Source organism: Ascidiella aspersa, chromosome 6 (assembly GCF_963924565.1).
Source record: "Ascidiella aspersa chromosome 6, kaAscAspe10.2, whole genome shotgun sequence".
In the NCBI taxonomy this organism is placed as follows: Eukaryota; Metazoa; Chordata; class Ascidiacea; order Phlebobranchia; family Ascidiidae; genus Ascidiella; species Ascidiella aspersa.
Window position 1 is genome coordinate 23410367 of NC_139452.1, and position 23330 is coordinate 23433696.

A 23330-nucleotide genomic window follows, 5' to 3' on the forward strand; every position below is an offset into this window, starting at 1 on the left:
AATTAAAAAGAGGCGAACTTCTTGTTCAGCCGCAAGTATCTCACTAATGCACGGTTGAACAAATAATCTGTTTTGAAATATGTTCTGCTCTGTTTTGTTCTAAACCTATTTTACATTTTTTTCTTTCATAAAAATTCTATTGGACCACAGAATTGGGCCACGAAAAAAAAAGGTTGAGAACCACTTGTTAAGAATAAAACAATTCGACAGAAAAACACGGAAATTATCAAATTGCATATTTCAATCACATACATGCCGTTCAATTTGTTAGTATAAAAAACTTTTCGAATCAAGTTAGATTTTTTAGGGTTAAATTTACTTTGCCCTATAATTGTGGTTTAAACCCCTTTGAAAATGCAAAAAAACATAATGAGGTAAAATATTTAGTTATTCAAAGTTATTTTTACCTATATGATGGAAAGTAGATCGTCTAGAGTTTTTCAAGGACGTCCTGGAGACTTTGACTGCGACCCCGTTGATCTTCGATAAAACAAAATAACGGTTCAGGCATACAGCAGGTAGCAAATATGTTCCAAAATCGATATAGAATGCGCCAGTGACTATAGCGTCACTATAAGTTGCTAAATTGTAGCTTTAATATATCGTCCTTGGTCCTTTGACACTATATGACATGTAGCACTTCTTCATTAACTTCAAAAGCGACCCTGCGTTACATTTGTTTCGGACAGATTTCCTCACTTTAAACTCTCCGAAGAGATTTCACTTAAGATATTCTTACTGCAAAAATGTTGGCTTGCCTGTGTCACGACAACCTTACGCTGACTATAGACTGACTCTAATTAGGCAAATCGGAAAACCTAATAAATCTCTCTTCGCCATACGCGTACAAAATACTACATCCTACAGTCAAACTTAAGATCACCAAGTATCAAAAACCTCTTTCTAATGTAACTGTTTTCGTTTTACCGATTCTTCCACACCAATTAGGCAACATTCCAAAGCGTTTTAAAAGCAACGGGCAATCAATTTACCTGGGGCAGGATTTTGCGACCTGCAGGCAAACAACTTCATCAAATACAACTTAAGCTCTGTGGTCATACATTTTATACCTAATGGTGGTGCAATAATTTGTCCGTAAAAATACAAAATCAGTAAAGTGAATGGGTGATAACCTAAAATTTTACGTATGCTACGATCGTACAGTTCTAAATACAATACATTAGTTTGCGATATTTCTTAATTTATATTTATTTTTTTTGGTTTTGGCATAATTGCATGTATACGGATGAAGTGTTAAATAGATTCATAACGACGTTTTTGCTGTGGCATACTTGCAGCAGTGGTGCATTAAGGCGGGGCGCACGGCCATCAATAAAGACGAAATGCTGTTTCAAGCAATAGGCAAATCGGTAATCCACTCATAAGGGTCATAGAACATATGCCAACATATTTTATTCCACCTTAACAATTTACAGTTCGAATTTGATACTCCACACGTCGGTCTTACTCGAGTCCCGAGTCCGACTCTGCAGCCCCATCTGACATCTAATTTACGAATGATCTGACATTGAATTTACGCATCTTGGGAGACGCTATTTAACCTAATTTCATAAGTTAAATTCTAAAAAGAAACTCTAGCCTGCTGAAAAACGAACTGTCGCGAACACAATGCTGTGCCCGCTGTTTTGGAATGTACTTTGACGCTTTTCAGCCGATACCTAGAAGTGTTGTCCCACAAAAACATACGTGCTAGAATGCCCTGCTTTAACGCAGTAAACGTCACACCACTGTTAGGGCATTTAACGGTTAGTCGTAAACAACAAATTGAACGCCTACAAAAATAATGTTAAAACCACAATTAAGACACTAATTTGTGAAACGAATTGGAAATGTGTGCAACCATTTAGTTGGTGTTAGTGATGTAATAAAAATGTAAATGATATGGTAGTGATATAATGGTTGCAATTTCTTAACCTTAACGTGATATAACGTGCGGGCATTTGCCGTGCCCTGAAAAACCATCTCGCGTGCCACTTTTTTGGGTGTCGACCCGTGGCGTCTTGTCTTGGCTCGCGAGTAGGCGAGGCAACCTAAAATTGAAGTCAGAACAAAAGCGTCATTTAGAACGCTTTTTTGTTGAATAAAGGATTCTAACTTCAACCAAACTAATTCGAGCCCCTCATTAGTCCATCTAGGCTACATTATGGTAAGATATAGACTTCGTAAATGTAATGTTTTTATATTGTTTATATCATATCATTATATATGCATTACGTCATACAATCATGTAACTTTTCCAAGTTAACAAATCAAACACCTTAATATGTAAGAAATCTCATATATCGCACAGAACCATTAACAGCATAACACCGAAAGGAATCATTCAAACTGTTTTAGAACCCAAATATGAACCGAAAGACTTTTCGAAATAGTGCCAAAGTTGTGAAATCAAATTTCTGTCATACAGCAGAACAAAATGAATGCTACTTACAAAATCGCGCATTGCAAAAGCAAGCCCGTGCAGATTTTATTGCAGCCTGTTTTCAGCTCACGACCTACCGACTTTTTCCCTTTTTCACTTTGCCAGTGCCGACACGCCCGCTAGACATGACTAAGCAATACTGGCGCAGCAAACAGGCTGAGCCCTGAGTTTGTCAACATGGCTTACTGCGAAAACAATATTGCTGGTTGTTTTACCAGCTTTGTACCTTTACTGGTACAAAAGGCCTAATAGGTTTCCTCCAGGACCAAGAGGGGTGCCTTTATTAGGAATTCTTCCATACCTAAAATTTCCAGCAAAAGATTTTAAAAAATGGAGTTTGGAAAGTGGTGAACCAGTTATTTCAGTTCGTTTTTGAAACAACGAAGCGGTTATCCTAAATACGTTCGACTCAATCAATCAAGTAAGTGTGATCAGTGAGTTTGTATCTTTAGAATCATTTTGCAACTCTAAACGTTTATACTACCTGGTTATTTTAGTGCTTTGTTAAAAACACTGTAAGCAGTTCTGGTCGACCTTATGTCAGGGTGTTTGCTGATGTAACGCAGCAGAAAGGGCTAGCTGACTTGGATTACGGTGATATCTTTAAAGCTCAGAAGCACTTTGGACTAAAATATTTGAGAAGGTAAGACCAGTAAGCAATAAACTATAATGTTATGAACATTATTCAACAAATTGGAAAAGTAGTGCCATTTTAAACCTGACAAATGTCGATTTAAATATTTGTGTGATAGTTTTTTTGTTTTTTTCGGGGGGGGGGGGGGGGGGTAAAACATGTGCGTTTATAAACTTGAAATGAAGAAAGACTGATTAAAAGTAACATAACAGTTTCAGGGATTTTTCCATTCGGTATACGTTTAAGGAACGCGAAAAAAACAGTTTACAACTACCGCATACCGCAACGCAATTATTTGGGTCGGTTATCGTTTGGGCGTGGGTGGGTCAAGTATTATTATATTTGTTATTAATAATACTGCTTGAACCACCTTAACCCAAACGCAGCATAACTCAAATATTGTGCGTTGCGGTTTGCGGTATTTGTAGACAGTTTTTTTGCGTTACTTTCTACCTACCGGTACCAATTCGATGCAGCACCAACACTTTAAACATGCTACTTGATGGCCGTTGTTCGTGTAGCTTTAGCTATGTTTGCAAACTGTGTTTCCAACAGCAAAGGATTAGGTAAAAAATTGCTCGAAGATGAAATTAATGCCGAAGGAGACCTTTTTGTGGAATTCATTGCCAACCTGAAGGGCCCAGTCGATTTCAAGGTAAACATAGCACATTACCTATTTTTAGTCTACAATTGTATTCTAACAATGTAAACTAAGAAATGAGGTCACTGTTTCTCGACTTATGGTTGAAGAAACACTGAATTAGATTATTGGGTCAGCTGCTTAGGCATGTGTTAGAGCTAGCTTCAACGCATTTAGTAATTGGTCCGTTTGGTGATTTTCCAAGTCTAAACGACTCTCAGAAAACGAACACTTTTATTCCAATATAACATCTTGATGTTGAAAATGAATAAAGAGTTATTCGAAACGTCCAAAATGATACCTACTTCTGTATGGGCTTTGATATTCTTATTATGCAGTAGTTTTGTTCCAGGTAACAATCTGTTTCACAAATTGATTGTAATTTATTTCAGAAATATATGTACCAACTGACCGCAAACGTGATATCCAAAACAGCTCTAGGAAAAAGATACAAATATGAAGATCCAGATTATGTAAAGCTGCTCTCAACTATGAATAATGTGTGAGTTGCTGTTATTTTTCTTTTTTACGATTTAATTTAGGCTTATAAATTTGGTGGTTGAAAGAGCTTTATTGATATTAATTTGTTTTTCTTAAAATGCTGATTTGCTGTCGTAAATCGTGTTGCATTTAGTGTTATTGCATTTAGCGTAAATCGTATTGCATTTAAGTTTGCTAAATTTCTCACCTGCTACAATCGACATTGCAATCCATTATTCTTTTTTAGTTCTGTATTATGTATTTGTTTTGATTCGGTTTTAAAAAATAGCCCTCAAGCACCACTTTACGCTGTAACTGAGTTACTAATCGTACAACGCACCTGTTGTCTCGGCAAAAAATTGTAACGGGTGCATTGGTCAAGTTTCGTTGACTAGCTGCAGCAAGTTTCGAAAATATTAGAATAGCCTACACGAAGTATTCATATTGTAAAATTAAAACAGTCGCAAACGAGAAATAAAGCAATCATAGTCACATTTTATCTTTGCCGTGATGCTTCAGGGAGTACGAGCAGTATTCCTAAGATAGTCAATCGCGACGCCGCATCGTGTTAGTTTATTTTTGTTAATAATTTATCTTTTTAATGATTTTCCATTTATTTAAAAAAAATTAAAAATAATGCATTCCATTAAACGGCGGTTTTCACGTCAGTTACATCTTTATTTAGATTTTCTAATCCGAAAGATTCGACTAAAATTGGATTGTTGGCGTTGTTTTACTCACTAGCCTACATTCCCCCTTTTTCTGGTGTGGCACGTCGAATCAACGAAGGAATAAAGTTCATGTGCTGTAATAAACACTACACTTTAAAACCGTGGTTGAATTCTGTATTTTAAGGTTTATAATTTGATTTATCAACGCATAATCAATCAATTGCAGTTGAATATATATTTTCCCATCGGATTGTTTGTTTCTCCTATTTGAATTCTACTAAAATCTGTTTGGTTTTTAGACGTGATGCAAGAAAATGTCGACCATCACAAGGAAAATCTGAATGAAAACAATGTTGAAGACTTTATTGATGCTTTTCTGGTAGAACAAAGATATAGCAAACAGGCGAAAGAACAGGGATTTACAGTACGCGTAGTTCTTTTCTTGTAGATTTTTTTTTGTCCTAGGAATGAGTTTGGTGGAAGCCCATACCTTTAAATACAGACAAGAACTTATTGTCAATTTTTTTAATTTTCCAGCGCACGGTGCTAATAGTAACAATCGCGGCAGATTTCTGACATTACGTATATTGGACAGTCATAACTTGACCAAAACCTTTACTACACGGCAGGGCAACAGGTAATTTAAACGCTAGCCTGTTTTTTAGCTGTCCATTGAAGTATAACATGCTTATCTATTTTTGGTACTAATCGGGCATCAGCAATGCCTTAGTCAGTGCTATAGGCCCGCAGGCCTGCACAACCTACGGACCACGGCCCACGCAAGGTTTACGATGGGATAACACTTTTCGGTTAATGGCTTGTATATTTTTGGCATAATTTTTTACTATATTTTCCGTTAAAAAAAAAATTATGTCTCCATTCGCAAGACAATGTGATAGTAGTTCACTTTGATTTTTTTCAACTTGGTTCAAAACCAAGTTTTCATATTAGCAGATTCTGTAACACCACTGTCCACTATACGTTTATAATATGTAGCGGTTTTATATGCAATAATGATGATTTAGACTGCTTTGAAACCGAATATATGTATACAGGATTTTCAGCTGATAGCTGTTTGTCTTGATCTGTTTGTCGCTGGTTCTAAAACTTCAAGCACAACACTTTGCTGGTTATTTGTTTATTTCCTAAAATATCCGAAATATAAACAACTAATCGAAGACGAGATTGCTAAAGTAATAGGTAAGCTTCCTAATGCATTTCCATAAACCTTAGACCAAAATGAATATTTGCTATAGCAGACCTAAATATCACACATACCCACATCTGTAAACTAGCCAATTTTGTCACAAATGAGAATTACTCAAGCAATCGTTTTTTCTGCCTTTTCAGGTTCATCAGGTTTGCCAACAATGGCAAAAAGAATGAACATGCCAATGACATGTGCTTTTATCCAGGAGCTTATGAGGTTAAAAACAATCGTACCTTTGGGATTGGCACACAAATCAAATGCTAAAATCGATCTGGAAGGATATGTTATACCCAAAGGAACAACAGTGAGTGCAATTTCAATCATTTTTGTTGTTCTATTCATATAAGTAAACTAGTTTAGCATATCTACATACCTATAGTTCGTGGGTAGACCCGAAAAAATATTCTACGTTTATTCTGGTTACAAATTTATTGATGTGCCGCGACAAATATGTTAAAACATGATTAAAGTTTTTATTTTAAACTAAATCGTTCGTTTTGAATTCTATAATTCAAACAAAAGACTGTCACAACCATCCCTGCTGTGACATCAAAGAAAGGTAACTTGTTTAAACCCTGTAAGAACATTAACACCCTTAGGATTTTCATTTGTAAAACGTGCCACATATCAAGGTGTTGTAAACATATGTATTTCAACTTTGTCTGACTATTTAAGTTACTCCATTAAAGAAATCGGAGTTGAGCGGTCATTCTTATGATTTGTGTACAGCATGAAAGACAAAGCCAATGCAAGCTAAAATATGACATCTCAAGCCTTACGAATGCACGAAAAAACACTAATATATATTTTTCACAGATTATGATTGGAAGTATAAAAACACTTTGTCAACAATAAAAATAAAATTAACTAACGGTAACCTATACTTTCCATAAATACCTCTTGACACAAGGTTAACAGCACCTATCTGTTGTAGAACATGAGGGTATCTTCGTTGACGCTAATACAGAACTCGTTTTACATAAATTTTGCACTTAATTTTACCAGTTGATATGATTTTATAAACAGATCTTTTTAAAGTAACTACTTGAAGGTTTTAAAATCAGCGCAATAAAAAGCTAGCGAGAAACGTTCATGGTATTACTTTACCATCGCATAATGACCTAAAACTAACAATGCATGTCACCAGGCCTAAAAGATAGTTTGCGCTTACGAACAGCCTTGCGCTTACAAACAGAGAAAAAACAAGGGATAAAGAACAAAAGTGAAGGAGTTAGTTTTGTTGACATTTTTATTTACTTTACAAAGATTCATAACCGCATTTAATCTATACTCATTTTAAAATATATATTATTATTATATTTATCGTCTTTATTAACAAAACGTTCTTGCTCAACGTTAGATAATTGCCAACTTGCATGGAGCACACATGGACCCAGCAACTTGGCCGAATCCGGAAAAATTTGATCCGCATCGACATATCGATGAGAATGGAAAGTTTGTGGCGTCGAACAAGATTATACCGTTTTCTATTGGATCTCGATTTTGTCTTGGAGAAAGCTTAGCCCGTGTTGAAGTCTTTGTCTTCTTCGTTAAAATTATTCAGAAATTCCATGTTAAAAGTATTGATGGAAATCCTTATCCACAAATTGACAAAGAACATAGAGGCTCACTTGTAGTTCCCGCAGAATGCATTGTATCACTTTCGATGCGTGATTAACTCTGAACTAAATTTTCGCAATGTCTTTTTAACAGGGGTTTAAATGTAAATTTCCTACCTCCGCATTTTTATGTACTGAATTAACATTTTTGTATGCGTTATAACCAATTTTGTTTATAACGTAATAAAAATATGATAACTGCCAACCTTGTCATTTTTTGTTTAATTTAGCTTTTATAAAAGTTTTCCTGTAATGCAAACTAGGGTTTTACCAAAAATGTTCAAATGGAGTTGTTGTATGTATTCAACAACGTTATGTTTTCCCGTTTTATTGAACAAACGACCTGTAAAAGTTATAAAGTATATATTAGTGGAGGCGCTCCAAAGATTTACGTTATACGACTAATGCACTATTAGGTTAGATTTATATTAAAGAATGAATTCATTCTTTAGTGATTAGTCTAAGTAAAGTGACTCGCTATATAATGCAGAATTTCATTTACCTCAAAAACGCCAGCTTTTCTGACTCTAAACGAAAGATTAGCTCTACAAAGGGTTAGACAACAGATTAGTGCGACAACATTTAATCGAAAAGAACGGATAATTGTAATGTATATATATATATTTAAAGGTATGTTTTATTTATATAAGGCACAACAAAACGAGTGCGAAAGAAAAAAAAGAGGCGAGATAAAACACATGTCAGAAAGCGACGTTTCAGCAGGGGGGCATTAAAATACAGTTGGCGATACGGGGTTACTTGTACTGAGCTTTAAAATAGCCCTGTCCACTTGCAGAAAAAGTCATTAATTTTTATATTCTTAGTTGCAATAAGCTTTCCGATATCTGAACCGATTTGACCATACTAGGGAACATATTGAAGTTCGGCACGAATTTGGCGTACTTACAACGGTAAATAACAGAACGCACACACAACAACAACAACAAACAAGTCAACGGGTTTTCAGATTGATCTGCCACATTATTAAACAGCGTATGAACAGGATTAGGGAGTACATCAATCAAAAGTTTCGCCAAAATCCAGGCAGTTAATTACTATAATTGTTACAGTTTCGAGCTCGCAACTGCTAGCCTAACTAACGTTACGCCGCTAGTGGTGAACTATAACAGTACCTTAATCGTTCGTTAAGAGGTATAATATAATTGGGTCATTGAATGGCAAAATTTAAGCGTTTTAAACAGCGCGTTTAATGTGTAACTTATACACGAATAAATCTTATCGTTTGAGCAAGTTTAACTAACACGCTGAGAGTAGCACTTGTTGACTTTATCTATTTTGACATCAATTCACGTCGAAATTAACTTACGCTATGTTTATCATTTCGGCTGCATAACCTGGTTTGACAGAAAAATAACATGAATTGCATTTCAGAACTTGACGCATTCGTCATATTATCTGTATAGAAATTCCTCTTATCAGTTACGAAATAAGGTTTTTCTTGGTATTTTGACCTATACAATATTTGCGAAAACAAGTATTATACCTGAATTCTGTGTGCCGCGGCTTACGGATGCACGAAAAAACACTAATACCGGTATATAGTTTCACAGATTATGATTGGAAGTACAAAAACACTTTGTCAACAATAAATATGTCAGTAGCGTTATTCTTCTCTAATTAAAACTTTTTTTGGCCTATTGGCAACATCCTTGTCTCTAAGTTACCTACTTCATTGGTCGTTGCCAAAAAGTAAGAGAAGCTGTCGCATTGAACATAACTGATGTAATTTGTTACATTCGTTTTTTTAATAAATGAGCACCATTTTATATATTTGGGGTAAATCTGATATTCATATTTGTTAGCAGGGTAAAACAAACCAAAAAGGTTAAGAACCCCTGGTCCACAGGGCTCTACTCTTTATTGTATTTTACACTTTACATTGCCTGTCTCTGACCTGTTAATTTACGAAAAATTTCGTCAACAATTAAATGTAATTTGTCTTCAGTGCCACTAGTTTTCAATTATTGAGAGGTTAAAACCGTAATTCTTTTACACTGTTTCCACACTTAAAAATGTTATTAAATACACTGCTTAGTGTGGGAATTATGTAAAAAACATTAAACATTCCCAACGTTTGGCTATTGAATTACCAAAACTTTAGTTTTGTTTAATGGTGCTGGATCTTCGCTTTTATGTAGTCCATTGGCCGAAACAGAGAGGTTAACTTCAAGGACAAAAGTCCTGAATGTCTCCATTAAAATATTCCAAGCCTATATGGGTTTGCCAGAAAAAATATCGATGTTACAGCAAGAACGTAACACATTTTGTTTTCGCTGGTTCGTTATCTTGGAGAATATGCTATCCTGTTAATAATAGAGACATGCTCATATATCCTGATGAATCTTGCGCCCTTTTGACGCAAACGATGGATGCTCTTCGCAACAACTCATTAATAATACAAATCGTTGACATCATGCTTTAAAAAATTGAAAGCGGCCTTAATGTTTGCTGCAATAAAGCTAAACTTTCGTTTAGAAAAATACAACGTGTGGTAACACATTAAAGTTAAGCTATACATTATTAAAATTGACGTAACTTTGTCCTATATACCTACTTTACCGTTGGGTTGTTTTGGGCCTAATTTAATATCATTACTTTATCTGTTTAAGGGTGTCATGCCGAGACAAACCTGAAAAATCTGGAGTGTCCCGGCTAAACTTGGACGTATGGTAGGCCTAAGTAAACGTTTTCCATTATAGATTTAGGTCTTTGCTCCTGAACAATATGACTTTCGCTATGCGTGATGTGCTGTAAATTTAGGCAATTGTTGTCGTCGCACCACAAAGCATTTGTGGTCTAATAAGCCAATGCAAAAATTGCCCAACAAGACAATGCAAAAATCACGACAGGCCTACATTATAAAACCATACAAATAACCAACATGCACTAACATGGTGCCTCATATCGAAACCACCAAACCCTTTCCTGAATATAATTGACAAATACGTACTAAAATAGAGTAATTAATACTAATGAATCAAATCTGTCTAGTACTAAGCAACACAAAAGCACAAGCTTTGCTTTAGTGCAGAACGCGATCAAGCATGCAAAAGCGCAAAAGAGATATGCGCAGCAAAGGTTTATCCCAGGGATGTCCAACCTGCGGCCCGTCTGAAATTTTTGTGCCGCCCGCTAGTCATTTTCACTCCCAAGTAGTATTTTAAACGTTCAATATTAGCCTAATTAAAATGTACCTGTCAGCTTGTAGGGGCGCACTAATTGTATAGTTTGGGTAAATATATATATATATATAACTCTAAGGGCCCGTTATCACGCCAAAATACTTAATCTTGAAACTTAATAGGTTCTGCGGCCCATTAAATTATTTCAAGTGTCAATGCGGCCCACTATAATAAAATGTTGGACATCCCTGGTTTATCCGAACGTTTTCCGCGTTTTGTAATATGATGATGTATGGTTGCCGTCTCTATATTTGTTCCGCCCATAACATCCAATCTTTTCATTTTACACTAACGGTATTGCAGTTATCGCATTTTTCTGTGCTGCTTTATTGTAAATGCTTAGAGTTACCAAGTCTGATTTGATTTCTGTATTTTTATTTGCAATGTATGCTGAATTCTGTAAACAAAGGAACAAATAAAAAAGGTAATAAAAAATAAGGAAGATGTGTCAATGCGCACATCGCATCTTTCTCAAAGGGATATTGAATGGAATTTAATTGGCTTGCATTTGTGTGAAAACCGTTTTAGCGCCAGCTTTATATTGTTCTTTATTTTATGTTGTACGTTGATTATTGGAAAAAAAATGCTTTTCGTTTTTGTTGGATCTGACGAGCAGGTTGCTTTATGACTTTGCTGATTTTCTTTATTACAGTTTTTCTCAACGCCAAATCCGACTTATTTGAGTGCGTGGAAGGTTCAAAGTGAGTCCGCGAACACATTATATTTGTTTATTTTGTTTAATTACTTTATACACATATTGCGCATATTCTAACCTTGAACCTCATCTCAGAATCATAATATTTTCAGGAATTCTCCACCTTTTCATGTAACGGCATTTTGAAATTTTGCACAGTATCATGCCAAAAAGTAAGATACAGGATCTTTTAAAATTGTAATTTGGACCAGTCAGTTATTTAGTTTCGTGGGAAGAGGACGCTTTTAAGTTCGTACAAGCAAATCATCAAACTCGTGAACAAAACACTGATTGTGGGAAGAAATCTCTTCAGTTGAAGTAACATAACGAGACTTACCATGATTATATCATTTTTACACTTTTCTTTATTGCCAACATAAACCTATATGACGCGAATGAAAACCTTAAACGAACTTTAATTCCTCGTGCATAATCCTGAAATGGATCCTGCGTTTCTGACAAATATTGCAACAATTGGTACGTTGATGTTAAAGTTTTTTTTTAATTAAAGAATGATTTGACTCTGGTGTATGAGTAAGACACTAGGCTTCACGGAAGTATTTTTGTTTAACTGAAAGGGGGTCTATAGGACAACTAGCTTGGAAAACATTAGTCTAACGATGGAAAACATTAACTGGTGTAAAGTCAAACATGTACAACCCAGTATGTTTTATCTAGATTTTCTTTTCTTTATTGGCCTGTTTGCTGAGTCATAGATCAGTCAAAATAATTTGACTATAACTAAAATGAAAAGTTTTTAAGAAGAAAAATGTGCCTTACAACATAATTTTTTGCAAAAAGTATAGACTAAAACTCTTTGTAAAAAACATAGATAAGCATTGTTCAAAATTGTTATTAAAAAAACAAAAAAGACATGAAAACACTGTAAACGAAGACGACAGAACAATCTCAAATGCTTAACTATATCGCCAAGGAAAACCAAATTAGATTTACAAGTATTTCAAGAAATACCAGAAAGTGCGAAAGAAAAGCAAAAGCTGATCAACGTCAACGATTGTACGAGCGGTGATGCACCACCTAAACATAAAAACAATCAGATAAAATAAAAATAAATAAATATAAAGATTCCCTAATAATTGCTGAAACACAGCAGTTTATATATCAGTTCAGTAAAAGGGGTTTCCTAAACTGGTTTTATGATGCCGTCTTACATAAAACACCGCATATGTAATTATATTGCTTTTTTCATTACAAAATACTTTGTATTTAGAAAAACACTGAGCCATTATAGAAATTACCCATAGATTTTCCAATCATTCACATTATTAAATTGCGAATATTTTGCGATTTGCAACTTTAGGGTTTTATAACTAATTTGTTTCCAGTTTGGGGAGTTTCAGCTACCGGGACCTATTTCGATCGATTAGCGCTGCGTTTCGTCTGAGCAAGCGGCACTGCTAAAAATTTCAAAAGACTTAAAAGATATATATATATTTCGCCAACTATATATATTTCGCCAACAAACAGAATTCTATTTGAATAAGATATACTGACGATGCCTTAGTTGGCGAAATATATATATATATATCTTTTAAGATCTGGTTAATGTGTCTGACATGAATTGCCAGCTTTGTTAGATTATTTTGCTGTTACTGATCAGGAATTAAGGTCGACATTTATCTTGCAAGGGTCAAGGTGATTTCTATTATTCACATATTCAGATCAACATACAATCGGAAAAGTGGTTTAATGACAAAACAGGATTGGGCGCGATGTCTAGAATATCCTGATTTAGGCTACAACTCGTTTCGTTTAGCTTTAAAAAAAACTGGTAGAATTCTTGACCAGCGCCCAGGATTGTTTAATATATCGGTTTTCTAAAGGAGGATCTAAGTACCTCCTTCAGAAAATAATCTAAAGGAGGTCCAAGTACGTGACAATTACAAAAGGCAGCGTAATGCGAAAAAGTAGCTCGTGCTGGTGATGGCTTTGTAATCCTTACAAAGCCATTTGGCTTCAAAAACTTTATACAGAAACTATCTCTAGCGCACACTTGACCTTCCAACTTAATGCGGAATATGTTAGATTACAGCTTTCACAACACGGTAATCTTAAATAACAATATAATAGCAAAATCCCCCATAATACAAAATCCCCAAACATCGAGGTTCTCCTATTTGCAAAATAAAGCCTTACCAGTCGTGTTGTGTATCCAGTCCGCGTAGTCGGATACCCGGGTGTAGATGCCGGGGCTAAACTTCCGCGCGCACCCCAGCCCAAAGCTGGTTATTCCCTGCACTAGAAAGGCGTCCGAACCCGGGTTCCTGCAGCTTAGTGGCCCTCCACTGTCGCCTTGGCACGTATCCTTACCGCCCTCGGCGTACCTGCAAAGAGACATGTTAGTCAAGTTAAAGCAACCGTACATTTATTTGACGTTAATAAAATCGTTAATAAATTTGTTTCTTGTTTTTATCAGTTTACGCTAAACATGTCATTTTCAATCAGCATTACTGCTCAAAGGAATTTCGTAAAACCCCAGATACAATAGTAAATGAAACAGAATATTTGGAGGTTGTAGTAATAAGACGAAGTAGGAAAATCAAAAGTTTATATACAAAAGACTGTAGCATTTCGAACGTTTTTATATTTCTTTATTTATTTTTAACATAGTGAAGGTCGAAATAGCGTTCATTTAATCGTATAAATTTGTAGCATATTTGTTAACTTTTGCATTACAGATTATCACATATTAATCTTACTTTTAAATGCGACCAAAGGACGTTATATGAGCCTTTGAATAAAGTAAATATTTGGTTATTGCCCATGTGAAGTGCCAGGCAAGAGATAAGCTGGGCTTGTGATACAAATTGTCAATTTGTCAATGATCTCACGATGTAACACGACAGCTCCGTACTACTGTATAATGCAAACATTTTCAAAGCAAACCACCGGGTTTTTAACGACGGTGCGGTCCCTATTTTATACAAATGTATTTTGGTTTAACTTGTTTTATATAAATCAACTATATGTCATGACTCACTTAGCTCAAAAATCAGTAGCAACTATCAAGCAAGAAAGTACTGGGATATTTTCCACAGTGATATACTTTAACATGAGTGAATCAAACATTAACTTTGGCGCGTTTCATGCTTAGCTGCATTTTAGTTGCGATTAAACACAACATTAAGCGGGGGTCGTATAACATGTTTGCTATGCCCTCCACTTTCTCCCAAAGTGACTATTTCCTAACTGTTGACAAAAAAGCAACTTACCCAGCGCAAACTTGACTGGGTTGCAGCTCCAGTCGGCCTGTGTACCACCGTTGGCAAGTTTCTTGGTCGACAATTGGCAGGCCGACTTCTTGTAGGACGGCCGGCGATGATTCTTCGTTGCCCTCTAAACAACATTTAGCCAGTTTAAGCAACTTTAAAAACAAACACTCCAGCACATCCACTTGCAAGTTGTGGATAAGTTTAAAACCTTGAGTTGCTTTTCACAGCATGAATAGCGTATCCTGGATTGTGTTGTATATTTTTGAAGTATACCTTAACGAAGCCAGTTGTAATTAAGGCATTGACTATCGAATTTAGAAAGTGCTTATTAGTGGGGAAGTTATATTCAAAAAATCTTCTGGCATGCATACAATAGGTAGATATGATCTTTTTGACACAGATTTTCGTTTTTTCTTGCCCGGACCAGGAGTTATTTTTTTGTACTTCAACCTCTTCCCAAACCCTATAACCTTATCATCCCAAACCCTATAACCTTATAACTTCAGAAGAATAAGCTTACTTGGACTCAAACAAACAACATTTAAAATATCTTACTAAATAATACTTGAACAACTTAGTTAGGCCAAAATTTTCGCAAAACTGTCGTCTATTTATCCACCTATTTAGTTATTCGATCCTGGGGAAATATTACATAGATATACAATTGATAATCCCAATAAACAGAGCCAACTCGACCATTTACGGTTTAAAGCGGTGGTTCCCAACCTCGTTTAGACACGGATCCATTTTAAAAAGATATTAAGCTTGCTAACTTTTGAGGAAGAACCATAACAAATCACTAAACTGTGGTTGGGCAATTTAAAAAGGGTACACCAATACCATGTTGAACGTCTGAACTATTTCTCTATTTGCTTTTTATGTCAACAGGAGCCGAAAACTAACAGTAGCAAAAGGAATGCGAGAGTTGGATATCGAAGACCAAATATTTTACGATTTGGCATAAAATTTAATGTGTAAAACTTGCTCCTACAATGCTATAAAATGAAGGTGATATAAGTGTGTCTTAGTTTTGCTGCTTCATGCTACCATTAGCCAGGACTTTTTAACAGAGGGTAAATTTTGACATTAAGTAGTATGGTTTAAGAAGTAATCTCAATTTCTGATATTTGGTATGTCGCTATCAGCAAAATAGTAAACCAATTAAAAACTCATAACAAAATATGAATACATATATGATGGCTTTATTTTGTTTTAGAACCTAAAATTATTTTTAAAGAAAGTTTGTCAGTTTTCAGTGCACTAGTAAACCCCTTGGGATTTTCTCACCTTAGGTTGAGAATTACTGCTTTAAGAGTTCATCAAATTTACCATGACCGGATATTTTTAATTACCTTCTAGAGTTCCCCAGCCGGTTACCCAGCAATCAGCGTCCACATTGACGTCCACTCCTTGCTGGGGCAAAAGCGCAGGTTGTATGTACTCACCAAACTCTACTGGACCCCCTGAAACTTTCATCACGCTTAAGTCGCTTTCGTATGTAACCCCGTTGTATTCTGAAAAACAACAAAAAAGGTTTATCAACTGGTAAATACTATAATTGCTTTCGGTTGTCAATCAAGAGCATAAACAAGCGGCATATAATCTAGACCAGTGTTTCTTAACCTTTTTTTTGCTCGTACTCTTTGAGCTTTCATAAAATTTCCTCGTACCCCTGTCTACAATGGTCGACGGAAGTATATAAAATTGTAACAATAGGAATTAAACTCAATGTATTTATAACTTACGTGTTGAATGCATGCATTAAAAACAACCATGTATTAAAAACATGTAAGTTTAACACACAAACAATTAGTTAATTTACTAATGGCTTTTATGTTGAACTGCTTTTGGCAAATGACGCATTCTTCACAAATATGCTTAAATAGAGCATAATTTCACACTGCATGTCGTATCCCCCTGCTTTGGTGCTTCGTACCACCAAGGGGTACACGTACCCCTGGTTAAGAAGCCCTGATCTAGACTCCTATTTAATCAGTAACAACAAAGCACACAAATGTAGCAGCCATTGAGAAACGCGGGTGTTCTCTGGCGTGATCCGATATACGGTAATTAAAATGTTGTTTAAATATGCATCCTAACTATAAATAATTATAATAGACGCTTTTTCAACCTTAATAAAAGTAAAAAAACGCCCTTTATTATTTTTGTAATGTCATATGCTGACTGTTTTCTTTGCAAATAATAAACAGATCACATTTTTTTTTCAACACGTAATCAACACATTTTTGCGAAAAAAACATATTGTCTGTCGCTCTGTAGTGCGAAAAAAACTTAGTTTCGTGCTTTAAGAATGATTTAACACTAGAATTACAGATGCGGTCATTTTGAACGTTTTTGATTTTCAATTGTTTATATCTCTGCTTAGGTAACCGTTAGAACAGCGTTTCTCAACCGGTGCGCCGCGGAAGGTTGCCAGGTGCGCCGCGAGAAAATGGGAAAAATGTTACAAAAATTCTGTATTATTTTAGAATTTGCGACTAAAAGTGGATTCCAGCAATAAGACCAAAATTAGAATAACATCAACATCGGAATAAAACACAGTTCGGAATAAGATCGAAAAAGGACCAATGGATAACATATCCGACCATTCAGATTAATCTTTTTTAATAAAGGACTATGTTTGTAAATAAACTGTAGTCACTATTTTCTGTAAATAAACACTGAGCAATATGACTGGATTCGTAGCCCCTATTGAAGTTGCAATGGTTGATGTTGGCTTTTCGCTAACAAAGAAAGAGGAACTATTGCAACATGTATCTAGCGGGACTTTCGCCATAAGACCGCAATTAAAACAACATCAACTACAGTTCGGAATAAGACCAAAATACGACTAATGCATAATACTCGTAATAACGTTTAAATCAAAATAAGACCTAAATTCGTCCGAATAAGGCCTTTAAAACCTTTTACTTAACCCCAAACTCCACCCATAACTTCAACACTAACTCCCCTAATAATTTGAACCATAAACCAAATTCTTATTCTACCCATTACTCGCGCCTAACCCCAAACAGAGGCAACCAGGTGCCAAAACAGCGGGGCCCTAACGGCATTTTAAACTAGGGCACCCAAACGTCGACACCAAAACGGCCGATGCCAAGAAGGTGTCCCTTAACCGTCCCAGGCCACACCCTGCTTTACTGTTGCGTTATTTTGTCCATTTAGGTCTTATTCCTTAAATTTTGGATTTATTCCGAATTAGATTTTGCTGCTTTCTTGCCTTATTCTGTGTGTCCATCGAACTCTAACTAACATACCGCTTGTTTTTATAATTTGCAACATAAAAGGCGTATTTTAATTTTTTTTTCTTTTTATTTAGACCTGTCTTATTAAGCACATCGTATTTTTAAAAAACTGCTTGAGTCATCGTATTTTTAAACGGACTGCTTGAGTCCCGAGTCCGACGTGCGCGGTAACAATTTTAAAACTGATAATGCCGCCAACTGCAAATTGAAAAGGCGGAATAGCATATGGTGGATATTTTCCAGCAATGGTTTGTGGCTGGATGAGATATATTACACCCCTATGAGGGGATAGTTGAAAATCCACTTTAATCTAGTTGCGTACATGGGTAAAATAAAGGCTGTAGAGAGCAGAATTTGACGAAATTGCACATTTGATCCGAGTCGACCTCTCACTCCGCAGGCTTCTTTATAGATAATAAAATTAGGAGACTGATGTAATAACAACTGCCAGCAAAAAACAAAATATCCAAACAAAGGTAGCAGTCGACTCGCTGGTCAGGTGCGCCGCCGCGTTTTGAAAGGTTTACGAGTGCGCCCTGGGGTGAAAAAGGTTGAGAAACACTGCGTTAGAATAATGAAACTTCCTGATTTTTCCTAAGTCTAGCGGTCATCTTTTGGTTTGTAAATTTTTAGTTGATTAGAATAACCGCAGTATGAGATAGGAATCGATTTACCTTAAATTACCGCCAACGGTAATTTTGACCACAAAGCAAATTCTAATTCCTCCACGAATTATATCGCCTTAAACGATAGCTATTTGTTTCGCTATTATTTTTAAACAACCATGGAACAATTGCTGCAGTAGCTGGTAACAGTTAGTCACATGTTAGTTCATAATTTTGACTCAACAATTCTCATCCAAATTCGATGGTTGACGGAAGCAGAAAGCGAAAGTAATTCTAAACTAATGTGGACTGTCGACAAAATAAAAAGCAAAAATGTGTTGTGGATGCTGTAGATTAGATTCCGGATAGTGTATAACTTGTGTAACACTTGAATGTGTAGATTGCGCTAAGCGCTGCTAATTTTTTGGTTCCTGTATACTTTGATAGCTATTTGTGGTCCATGTGACAAGCAGCATAATAAAAATGCCTGTTTGATATTTTTAACCCAATTAAAACTCATTGTTTTACAATCAATTTCAATATTCATGTTAGCTGTAAAGAAAACATACAAAAACAAATTCTCCTTACACAGCTAAAAAGCAGGTTGAAAGCCAACAATGCATCAATTCGTAGATAAGGCTTCTAAAGTATGTTTCAGAACATGATATATATATAAATGGACAAAGTAATTCTAGTGTTAAATGGCATACTACGTCAATTTTAAGTAGTCGTAACCTAAACGGTTTAAAGCATATATGTAATAACTTGGTATTTTTGTGAATCTTGTTTACCTGGATACTGAATGACCTCCTCTATCGGATATTCTCGAGATGAAGGTTCAGCTATTAGTTTGTTTACACTTCCAAAACGAACAAAAATCCTGTTTGCAGGCACACTAGAAATTCATTAATTAAAAAGTTATAGTTATGTATAGGCCTAAAAAAGTAAAAATAAAGTAGTTGCTTAAAAAACATCTGTAGTTGTCCAAAAAAAAGGAATCACAAATGGTTATCGTAGCGCTTCATAAAGAAAGAAAATTAGCTAAATCGTTTTGAATCTAAATTAAGCTAAACAAACTTGAATGTTTTTGTGTTGTGTTTTTGGAGTGAACTGAAAACAAAAAAATATTTTTTCTATCATTTAAATTTTAAATATTTGATTAGGCTACCAATCAACAACCGCCAGATAAAACTGTGCAAGTTTTGAAACAGTAATACGACTTGTTGCGGCTACTGTGTAACTGCAGTTTTAATTTTCTAACTTCCAAACGAAACGCGTTCGAAGCCAATTGACCACTCAAATGCATTAAAAAAATTCTTTGCCTTACCCAACTGTACAATGTGCAGCCGTCATCACCCAATGCTGATGAATTAAGGTACAGCCGCAAGTTAAAAACAGGCTATTACCGGAGGCTCTCAGAAGCATTCCCTGCCATGGCCACGTTCCAAGTTCGGCCGCAGAGCCACCAACTATTTTCGAGGCGGGTGGTTTAACTGTAGATGAATCAATAAAGGTAGTTTCAACGGACAGTGTTTTATTCAAACTTTATTTTTTTTAATTTTTTATTAGCCACAAAATTTAAAATGAATTGTGCATAAAGCAAACTGTTTTTTTTTAAAGGATTTTCATTTTATTTTTGCTTTTGAGCCTATTTCAATTTTTGGAAACACAAATTGGACGATTTGGTCAACAGAAAATTTTTATTTACACTTTTCTTAACGCCAATTTAAAACGTAATTTAGTATTTTATTTTCCACTTACTTTGTTGCTGTTGGCTTTTTTGTATAGCAACACATTTAGTTTACCACAACGTAAAAAGTGGTACCGCAAAACTTAAATTTTCACCACCCACGTTAGTCCATTAAGTGAACCCCTTTAAAGGTTCTGTATTACGTTGTGCCTAAGTCAAGTCATAATACCCAAAGACTAAGGTCAAATAATTTTAAAATAGTGACTTATTTTTTATTCATTTAAGTCACTACAACACTGGTAGGCTATTCTGAAATGAAAAAACTAACAAAGATGTTGATTTTGAAACAAAGTTTTATTAAAACTTAATCAATTTTCTCAATATGAAAAGATTGCCTCTTAGATTTCCAAACTTAACAAATTTAAACCAACTGTTTTTATCTATTACCGAAAGACGTTATCTGTCAAATATGATTCTTAAATATTTTACTTGTGAGTTGTTTGTACGATATCGGAAGTAAAACCGTTAAGAAATCACATTAACGATCTCCAGCTCCAGGTATAAATTAAGTTGATAAATATTGGGTTGATAAGTTGTCCTTAAACTCGTTATCATTTTTCAACAGCCCAGCAAATACAAAATACTATATGAAACACCATGATTGGTCGTCGGAAGATTAGTTCAATAGGACAAGCACACATACTTACGTGCGTCGCCTGAAACTTGTCTTTCAAAGGTTAACAGTGATAGTAAAGCTAAACCATAATAAACCGCTTGCATAGCAAAGTATAACTTTTAGGGACGATGCCCTCGACTAACTCTGATAATAAAATGCTGAAAAGTTAACAAAAAGCTGTTATTATAAAGATCCCCAACATCTCTGACCAACAATGCCATGTTTACCCAACCAAGCGTATTGTCATGTTACGGGGACTCTTACGACAGACTGAACAGTTAACGTATTACTTTTGGCATATAGAATGTCGCCAGAATGACGAGATTTAGTTAATGGTTAACGTTTGTTTTCCACCTCGTCGTTCAACCAAGTTAGAGTGGCGACATGTTGCGATGTATGCAATGGCATAACGAAATACACAACGTTTCTATAGCTACCAACAAGCATAAGATAAATACTTAAAGAATTCAAGGAAGATTGCATAAAGCGACAAAAAGTTAAGGCATGTTTTGGGTAAAAAATCCTACAGTATTATCAAATGAGAAAACAAATAAAGAAATCCAAACAGCTTGGAGATGTTAGCGTGTTCAAACTGCATAATCTCAACCCCACCTTCCTACGTTCAAGTTTCCTTTTTGCATTTGAGGACTGCTAAACGCCAGTTGCCCAGACAAATGTGTTTGCATCAACTTGTCACCAGCTTACTGGAAGCTCCACAACAACACATTCTGGCACATGTGGCTGGATGGATTCGCTCAAAGAGTTAGCACGCATAGCACCCTGTTGAACAGATACATACATTTTTTAAATACAAACAACTTTATCTAGTTTATGCACATAGACCTACAGGCTTTTAAGGGGTTTGGTGCGGAGAAAATAAAGTTGTTTCAAATAATGCATAAAGTCCAATATTTTAATTTAATTCAATTTTATTTCCTTGCAGTAACCGCGTTGCCTTGTTCGTGGAGTTATCTTTAGGCTACTTTTAACGCAACTCGTGTTTAATTTTTCGTTTCTTTGAGTGAAACCTTCTGTTTGTTTTCAGGCGATAGCAAACACAATTGTATTTGCTGCGTAGGCTACTGTTTTCCGAGAAGATAAATAAACTTCAATTGTCGTATATGTAGTGCTAGACTCTATACCAGCGTTTCTCAACCGGTGCGCCATGGAAGGCTGCCAGGTGCGACGCGAGAAAAAGGAAAAACCATGTCGAAATAAGAAAAAAGTATTTGGAACAAGACTTTAATGGAAAAAATAACGTTTTTAGTCTCAAAGGCTGGACTCCTTTAAAGATATGCAACTATAAAACCCATATAATAAAAAATGCAAGCAATTTAAGACAAATATAGGTACACCTGAAAAAGTTCGCGCTCGATTCGCTCGTAAGGAGCGCCGCCACGTTTTCATACGTCTCTAGGTGCGCCCCCACGAAAAAAAGGTTACGAAACACTGCTCTATACACTCACCTCGCATAGGTGCCCATGAGTTGGCACTTTCCTGTAATAGCGCGTTGTTTCTCAACAGAAATCTCGGTTCCTCTTTGATTTTATTGGGTCGTCGACTGCAGTAGCTTATGTAATCGTGGTTTGAGATTGGTTTTAAAGTCACGTTTTTCTTCTACATTTGAGAAAATTGCGGAATCATGCATGGCTCTTATTAACTGAATTCTTATTTATGTTAATGTCTAATGTTTTGTTCGAGTACAAAAATTCCAGTGAATAGAATTGGGTCGCAAAAGCTTTGCTGTTATTTTTACGCTTGATATTTAGGTCGCAACGAAAACGACTGAGAAACACCTAACTCATATGTCATGTGTATGGCTTGTATCGTGGTCAGCCTTGTGATTGCACTTTAGTCTATTCGGATTAAGGAGAAACGAACTGGGAACAAGCAAAATGCGTTACAAGTTGAGACACTGTTTGTACAACGTTTCGATGCACTGTTTGTACAACATCAACATTAATACTTTGTGTTTTTTCTATTGGTTCGACACAAGACCAATATATACACACCTATTGAATGCGATAGGTTGTGGCAAAACATAACCCAACTCATGACATAAGTAGATACGCAAACTGGAAAATAAATGTAGATTAAACCTGTATTGTGATTTGTATTCGTCAAAGTCCTTTATTAGGAAAAGTATAACACAAATGAATAGTAAAACAAACATTGGATACAAGCATTTTAAAGGCCCTAACATTTAACAGATTTTTAATAAAATGGTTGATATCGGTAATTAAGATAATAATGAAATATAACGTAG

The 23330-nt window shown here is 35.5% G+C and overlaps 2 protein-coding genes across 3 annotated transcripts; one reads left to right on the forward strand and one right to left on the reverse strand.

Annotated features, from left to right (window-relative positions):
• The first annotated feature begins 2946 nt into the window (after positions 1 to 2946).
• LOC146140874 (cytochrome P450 2C42-like) lies at positions 2947 to 7893 on the forward strand. 2 transcript variants are annotated; one of them, XM_083392065.1, is made up of 7 exons: positions 2947 to 3086; positions 3633 to 3732; positions 4110 to 4219; positions 5168 to 5292; positions 5924 to 6068; positions 6219 to 6382; positions 7439 to 7893. In XM_083392065.1, exons 3-7 carry the CDS (start codon positions 4216 to 4218, stop codon positions 7754 to 7756), a joined length of 756 nt encoding a protein of 251 aa, XP_083248191.1. In that variant the 5' UTR covers positions 2947 to 3086; positions 3633 to 3732; positions 4110 to 4215; the 3' UTR covers positions 7757 to 7893. The 2 variants fall into 2 exon arrangements, with proteins under 2 accessions (XP_083248191.1, XP_083248192.1); XM_083392066.1 differs by lacking the exon at positions 2947 to 3086 and adding an exon at positions 4883 to 5052 and having other exon boundaries at positions 3275 to 3732.
• A 4662-nt stretch (positions 7894 to 12555) lies between these two features.
• On the reverse strand, positions 12556 to 21865 carry LOC146140875 (trypsin II-P29-like). The gene is made up of 7 exons (XM_083392732.1): positions 21762 to 21865; positions 20026 to 20241; positions 19490 to 19593; positions 16180 to 16341; positions 14828 to 14951; positions 13752 to 13939; positions 12556 to 12632 (listed from the first exon to the last, which is right to left on the reverse strand). Exons 1-7 carry the CDS (start codon positions 21863 to 21865, stop codon positions 12556 to 12558), a joined length of 975 nt encoding a protein of 324 aa, XP_083248858.1.
• Between the last annotated feature and the right edge of the window lie 1465 nt (positions 21866 to 23330).

Excerpts from the sequence above, each read along its gene's own strand:
- LOC146140875 (XM_083392732.1), bottom strand. The coding sequence starts at position 21,865 with ATGTATGTATCTGTTCAACAGGGTGCTATGCGTGCTAACTCTTTGAGC. Across the intron at positions 16,342-19,489 it reads GGAGGTCATTCAGTATCCAG|AATACAACGGGGTTACATAC; the intron begins GTAAACAAGATT and ends GTTGTTTTTCAG. Across the intron at positions 13,940-14,827 it reads CCCAGTCAAGTTTGCGCTGG|GTACGCCGAGGGCGGTAAGG; the intron begins GTAAGTTGCTTT and ends GTCTCTTTGCAG.
- LOC146140874 (XM_083392065.1), top strand. Across the intron at positions 6,069-6,218 it reads CGAGATTGCTAAAGTAATAG|GTTCATCAGGTTTGCCAACA; the intron begins GTAAGCTTCCTA and ends CTGCCTTTTCAG. Across the intron at positions 6,383-7,438 it reads TTATACCCAAAGGAACAACA|ATAATTGCCAACTTGCATGG; the intron begins GTGAGTGCAATT and ends GCTCAACGTTAG.